Genomic DNA, 7,500 nt, shown 5'->3' on the forward strand with positions numbered 1-7,500 from the left:
CTCTCCCTGTGGCTAGTGGTCTTTTGCTGCAGCGTTACCCCACCTCTTTGGAGAAATCCATAAAAGGTTCCCCACTGTCAGCCTGGGCTTTTGTAAGATATTCTTTTTTTGAGATTGAATAAAACATCACTGTAGTCAGTGACATTTTGCCTCACAAGGCCACAAGTAGAGTACGGGCGATTATTTCGATATTGAGTTAGACCCATACAGTCCACCCACACACAGATACTGACATCTTGTGGTCACACGGAGTACAGCACATGTTAACGTTTGTGTGTGTGTGTGTGTGTGTGTGTGTGTGTGTGTGTGTGTGTGTGTGTGTGTGTGTGTGTGTGTGTGTGTGTGTGTGTGTGTGTGTGTGTGTGACTAACCTGGTGCACAGTACATGCGTGTGATGGCATCTCGGTCATAAGACTCCTCCACTTCACTCCAGCTGCAGAAGAACGTCAGCTGGATATGACCTGATGGCAGACCAGAGTATGACAGACCAGAGTTTTACAGACCAGAATATTACAAACCAGGATATTAGAAACCAGGATATTACAGACCAGAATATTACAAACCAGGATATTAGAAATTTGGTTTCGAATTGGCCTAATTATAATGTTTGCTAACAGAATTTTGGACACAACCCCAACACAAACACAATTCAGCGCACCCCCTGAATTCTCTGGCGCACCCCGAGGGGGTGTCCGCACCCCAGGTTAAGAACCACTGGACTAGACTATCAAAGACCAGGATATTACAGACGAGGACTTTACAGACCAGAACATTACAGACCACCAACAGAGTATTACAGAGCAGAACATTACAGTTCAAAGATTCTGAGTTCAAAAAGCTTTGTTGTTTAATATGTTGCCCTATCAAAAAAAACTGTATTTTAATTGAAGGCTTTGGTGTGTGTGTGAGAGGTGTTGGTGTAACAGGGTCCTATGTCCAGTCCAGTCCAGTAGAGATATTATTAAATATCTTACATTGTATAATTATGTAGGCAACAAAACAGACACCCTAACTGCTTTCCTGTGATTCTGGTTCGTGTTTTCATTGCTGCTATCTATTGTTTGCTCCCTCACCCCCCTAGCAATGTTATGAGGCATGCAAGGAAAGGCCCAGGCCTACTATGACCTATTTTTTGTGAATAGCGCGTCCTATTTTCTGAGGAAATGTGATATATCAATGTGTGTGTGTGTGTGTGTGTGTGTGTGTAGTACGTGTGTAATTACCCCTAATTAGCTGATGGCGCATCATTAAGACATCTATTAGATACAATTACAGCTCTCTTTCTGTGTGTGTGTGTGTGTGTGTGTGTGTGTGTGTGTGTGTGTGTGTGTGTGTGTGTGTGTGTGTGTGTGTGTGAGTGCATGCGTGTGTGTGTGTGTGTGTGTGTGTGTGTGTGTGTGTGTGTGTGTGTGTGTGTGTGTGTGTGTGTGTGTGTGTGTGTGTGTGTGTGTGTGTGTGTGTGAGTGCATGCGTGTGTGTGTGTGTGTGTGTGTGTACCTGTATGGTTCAGCAGCAGGTTATTGGGATTCAGGTCTCTGCATATTAACCCTTGCTGGTGCAGGGTGTCCAGTGCGATGACCAGCTGTGCTGCCCAGCGCTGAACCCAGGGCTCAGGTATTCGCACCTGTGCAATACAACAAACAGTAGTTAGTTAGTTAAGCGTATGTGTGTGTGTGTAAGTGTGTGTGTGTGTGCGTGCGTGCGTGTTTGCACGCGTGTTGTACCCAGGTCTTTCAGGTATGCTCACCTGTAAAGCAGAATGTGTGTGTATGTGTGTGTTTGTGTGTGTGTGTTGTATCGGCACCTCAGGTATACTCACCTGTGCAGCCGCCGCATGCAGCTCATCCAGCTCTCGGAAAAGCGCCGACACACTCTCGTTTCGAGTTCGGTCCACATCCGGGCCACAGTCGGACCCCTTAGGTCCTCCATTCACACCAGAGTCCAAAACCGAGCCCAACCCAGAGCCAGAGCCAGGCAGAGGCAGAGGCAGCCCCCCCTCTGTGAGTCCCTTGGCCTGGCTACTGGGCTCTGAGCAACCCCCTGAGACCTGTATAGGAGTAAAGTCACTGGATCCAATGCAACTGGCGGCCTTGCTGGCTCCATTGGCGGCCATGTTGGCTCCAGTGGTGGCCATGGTGGCTCCAGCGGCGGCCATAATGGGGGCAAAGTCATTGGAGCCACTGCAACCGGCGGCCATCTTGTCTCCCACGGCGGTGGCCATCTTGAGTCCTGGCGGCTCCAGCGGGCTGCAGCTGCACCCCAGCGAGTCTGCGCCCACCGAGGAGCTGAGTGCGTTGCCTAGCGACAGCGAGGAGAGGGCGTTACCAAGGGATAGCGAGGGGGCGTCGTCGTCCAGCTCCAGCGACCAATCGGGATGGGCCTCTTCCCCCATGTCATGCTCCAGTTGCAAGACGTCGGGCCGCGGCCGCCCAATGGCGTGCGAGGGTTCGATGGCGAGCGTTCCGCCGGCCGCAACGAGTTCCACCTCCAGCGTGTCGCGACCCAACGCCACGCCGGCCGGCAGGTTGGCCAGCAGGTCGGGGGTGCGCGTCGCCACCTCGTCCAATCCCAGCGCTTCGCTGAAGGAGATGACGGGGACGGAGCCACTGCCCTCCTGCTCCGCACTCCACAGCTCACACGAACGACCCTTCACCTCCGGAACCTCAAGGGCAAACAGGTCACACAGCCATAGTCACACACAGGCATAGACACACACACACATTTCACTGTTAAATTTTCAGCTGAATTAACTGGACAGGGAGTCATCGAATGCATTAGTGACTTTGTGAGTTACTTTGACATTAAATTTGAAGCGAGAAATCAACACAGTAGTTGAATATATGTATGGTGAATATGTGCAATATTGTGTGTAATGTCTTTGTGTCTTCTTCTAAATGTATGTATGTACGCTGCTGGACACCTTATTTCCCTCGGGAACAATAAATGATACTCTACTCTCTACTCTACTCTACTTTCTAAATAGTATGTCGCTTGGTCATTTTATAGCTTATTTTATGATTTCGTTATTGATATCGTTATGGTTTTGTTTCAGTCATGAACACGAAGAACGTAACTCCAAACATAGCAATGGCGTTACAGGGCAGCGCTTTATTTAGTGCCGTCTGAAACGAACGTTGTAGAAGATACCTTAATGCCCAAAGTCATATCTAAATAGGCACCTGCCTTCCGTTTAGAACGCAATCAAAGTCAGTTTTACAGTATAGTCAATTTCTTCACAAAGACAGGACTACAGCATCCATGAATAATAAATAACATAAAACCTGACCACTAGAGAAACCATAAATAAATTATGTCGTAGCCGACCACTACAGTAACCAAAACAAACAAACAAACAAACAAATAAACAAACAAACAAAGGTATCTTGTCACCTGTGCGAGTTCCAGGAGGGGCTCCGTTGCCTCCGTGACCTCCGAGGAGCCGAGGTCAGAGGTGGACAGGCAGGGGTCGTGGCCAGGGGCAACCAGGGGGTCGCTGCCGCTGTCCCGGCTGTCGATGCGGAACAGCTCCATGGGCGAGCGCTTGGAACACTCCAGAGAGCCCTCGCTGCTGATTGGCTCAGGAGAGCCGCCAATCAACGAGCTGAAGACCTCCTCGTCCCGCCCACAAACACCCCCCTCCCCCTCGTCCTGCTCCTGCACCCCCACGCCTGACGACAGGCTGTCGTTGCTAAGCAACATTTTAGTCCGTGGGGCTGTTGGCATGGCGACTGTGATGGAGGAGTCTCCGTTGGTGACGGAGAGGCCGCTTGTCTCCTGGTTTGACTCCTCTTCCTCCTCCTCTTCTGGCTCCACCTTTTAAAGGCACAACCCACAACATTTGAGTCATTTCAGGTGTAATGCATATAAAAAATACATGTACCAACTAAGTGTGAAGAAATAATCACCCTATCGACTGTACTAACAAGTACTTAAAAGCACTGTATCTGCATTTCAGAGATGTCTTCCGAAAATGAAGCTACTCTTTTATTACAAGAAAAGTCTTGCCTAGAGCACCCGCACCACTGGTTACAGGGGTGTAATCTTAAAGGAGTATGCCACTATTTTGGGGCTTAATACAGTTAAAATCGTTGGCTGGGGTTTATAAAGGTGGTAAAGTGTCTTATTTTTCATGTTAAGCGTTGTCTTGCTTTAAGACCAGTTAAAAGAGGGAATATGTCGCTAAGCTAGTGAAAGTCAATGTATCCGTGTAGCATGCTACAATGCTACACGGATACATTGACTTTCACTAGCTTAGCGACATATTCCCTCTTTTAACTTGTCTCCAAGCAAGACAACGCTTAACATGAAAAATAAGACACTTTACCACCTTTATAAACACCAGCCAACGATTTGAACTGTATTAAGCCCCAAAATAGTGGCATACCCCTTTAAGCACCCCATCCTGATTGTGTCTGTGGCTAGATATTGTTGGGGGTGTTGGGTATTTAGGACTATCTCAGAGAATCCCTCAATCCCTCAGTAAAAAAAGTGGTGTAAAGTGGTTCTCTGGGTGCCTGGGACCATAACAATCAAATGCTATAGCACTTTTCTAAACAAAGTTACAATGTCTGAGATCAAAAAAACAAAACAGAACTGAACTCTACAGTAAAAGCAAAGTAAATTGTTTTGTTTTTTTCCAGAGAAGGGCGTCAATGCGACACTTCAACATGAGCACACCCAGGCCCTGACGTGGCCATCCGGTGGGGCACTTGCCTGCCATGCGGGTGACCCGGGTTCGATTCCCGGCCCGGGTCCTTTGCCGACCCCTGCCCATCTCTCTCCCGCTTCGCATTGTCTACCTCTCATACTGTCCTGTCCATAATTACGTCTAAAAGACCAAAAAAATATCTTTAAAAAAACATAAGCACACCTTCTCCTGCTCATACTCGTTACAGAGGGTCAGGTAGCTGTTGGTGCACCTCTCGTCCTCCCCCTGCTCCTGTTGCTCCCCCTCTCCTCCTCCTCCTCCTCCTCCTCTCCTCTCTGCCAGGGACAAGCCTCCCTTCGGGGTCGCCGTGAGCACAGTCTCCCCACCTGAGGAGGCTGTAAGGCAACACAAGGCAAGTTTAGCTGAAGATTTGTTTTTTCTTTAGACACTATAAACACTTTCTAAATGCAATTCTACAGATCTCTTTGAGATGGATGTTAAGCCGTTCATGCAAAAAATCTACTATATTTCATGCCTGTTGTTACCGAAATGGTTATGATGACTACTACTCAGCAGGTGGAATGAGAGTATAAAATGAATGAAAGTATAAAAAGAAGAATACAAAGTAGATACAAACTACAAAAAATAACATTAACCCTTTATAGCGCAAGTGACTATATTTGAATCTGATTACTTGCCCACCTATCACAAATGCCCCTGCCATGCCTCTCTACAAGGTTGTACACCCAAGTGTGTCATATCAAATGAATCAGGAGAAATCAGCCTTTCAAACAGACAGTGTCATCTTGACATTTGACCAATCAGCAGTGGCCTGGAGCCAGTCAAACCTTTTGTTTTTCATTCTGGAGCTAAAATTTGAATGCTTCATTTGGGTTAAAGATGAAAATTATGTGAGGTTTCTAAAGGGTGCAGTACCGCTGTCGTCCATCAGGTGGTGCTGTGCGGCGCTGTGCTGGGTGGCGGTGGTGTGCTTGTGGCTCTGCTGGATGAAGGGAATCTCCAGACTGCCCTCATCACTGCTGCTATTGCACAGGTACTTGCTGATGTGGCACCAGAGCTTACCACCTAATACACACACACACACACACACACACACACACACACACACACACACACACACACACACACACACACACACACACACACACACACACACACACACACACACACACACACACACACACACACACACACACACACACACACACACACACACACACACACACGTTACTATACATACTAATATGACACCACAACTTACCACTTAATAAACGCACACACACACACACAGACACACACAGACACACACACACAGGGTCGATTCGAAACGGAAGGCAGTGACTCGACGACTCTCCTCCTACATGAACAGGTCACTGATCAGATAGGTGAAGTTAGCTGATGAGGCAGCCGTTACGAACGGTACTAACGAGTGCACTGTGACTGCATTTGGTATTATGGCGATTCTATGGCGGGAGTTACGTTCATCGCGCAAGCGCTTAGCTTACGCATGCTATTTGAACGGTAAATGACCGTCAGATGGTGGAATCGTAAAATAGGCTATAAATAGATCTAGCAACCGCATATTTAGATACTACAATGTTGATTTATCCCTTCTATTCTCAATATCTACATACATAAGTGTGAGAATAAAGAGTATGATAAGGTAGTAGCTTGGGTAGCAGCCATGTTTGTTTCTCAGGTTTCCGGTTGAGAGAGAGGTGGCGCACAGCATTTTGGGTACAAGGCAGCACAAGTCAGCATCTGATGCTGCCCTCAAATATCCACATCCACATCCATATCCACAAATGCAGTCAACTGCCAAGGGAGGAAATAAAGCAATTTTTCGTTTCGGTCCACACTTCATGACTCCATGTCCATTTAGCTCACTGGAAGGACAGCTGCCTACCCTGTTTCGAACGGACCCACACTCACCCTCTGCATATTCCAGTAGTAGAAATATGGAGTCTTCAGCCAGCATGACCTTCCTCAAGGGCACCATGTGAGGAACACTCTGGGGAACGATGGTCTTCCTCACACGCCCACTATCACTACTCTTACGCAGACCCTAGGGATGGAGAGAGAGAGAGAGAGAGAGAGAGAGAGAGAGAGAGAGAGAGAGAGAGAGAGAGAGAGAGAGAGAGAGAGAGAGAGAGAGAGAGAGAGAAAGTTAAAGCGGGAGAGAGAGAAAAGGATGGAGGGATGGAGAGAGAGCAAGATGGACAGAGAGGGAGAGATTAGAGGGGTTACATTTGAGGAGAAAAGAAGAAGAGCAGAGGAAGGAGTGTAGTCCTTCGCAGTGCCTCGCTCTCTCACTCACTCACTCACTCACTCACTCACTCACTCACTCACTCACTCACTCACTCACTCACTCACTCACTCACTCACTCACTCACTCACTCACTCACTCACTCACTCACTCACTCACTCACTCACTCACTCACTCACTCACCTTCAAAATAAAAGTCTCCTGAGTTCTCTTGTCCATAACCAGCAGGACCTTGTCTATCACACCCAGTACTCTGTAGTTGTTGAGGTCGTCATTCTGACTTTGCTGTTGACTTGCACCACCTGATCTACAGCACTGAGTTCCCAGCACCTAACACACACACACACACACACGCACGCACACGCACGCACACGCACACACACACACACACACACACACACACACACACACACACACACACACACACACACACACACACACAAACACACACAAACACACACACAAACACACACACACACACACACACAAACGCACGCACACACAAAGAGATAGTTAAAGTGTGTGAGTTAACATCTACTAGAGTGTTTCTATGAGTCAGTGTGTG

The 7,500-nt window shown here is 47.7% G+C and overlaps 1 protein-coding gene across 1 annotated transcript in view; it reads right to left on the reverse strand.

The window, feature by feature from the left end:
• Nucleotides 1–7,500, reverse strand: part of rps6kc1 (ribosomal protein S6 kinase polypeptide 1) — a 39,887-nt gene that overhangs the window by 16,992 nt on the left and 15,395 nt on the right. The window contains exons 10-17 of the mRNA XM_063223393.1: nt 7,119–7,265; nt 6,602–6,734; nt 5,585–5,734; nt 4,871–5,043; nt 3,391–3,813; nt 1,820–2,662; nt 1,498–1,624; nt 372–461 (exon numbers count right to left, since the gene is read on the reverse strand). Of these exons, the coding sequence (XP_063079463.1) occupies nt 372–461; nt 1,498–1,624; nt 1,820–2,662; nt 3,391–3,813; nt 4,871–5,043; nt 5,585–5,734; nt 6,602–6,734; nt 7,119–7,265 (2,086 nt within the window). The remainder of the gene's footprint in view (nt 1–371; nt 462–1,497; nt 1,625–1,819; nt 2,663–3,390; nt 3,814–4,870; nt 5,044–5,584; nt 5,735–6,601; nt 6,735–7,118; nt 7,266–7,500) is intronic.

The sequence above is a fragment of the Engraulis encrasicolus genome, chromosome 18, assembly GCF_034702125.1.
Source record: "Engraulis encrasicolus isolate BLACKSEA-1 chromosome 18, IST_EnEncr_1.0, whole genome shotgun sequence".
NCBI classification, from domain to species: domain Eukaryota; kingdom Metazoa; phylum Chordata; class Actinopteri; order Clupeiformes; family Engraulidae; genus Engraulis; species Engraulis encrasicolus.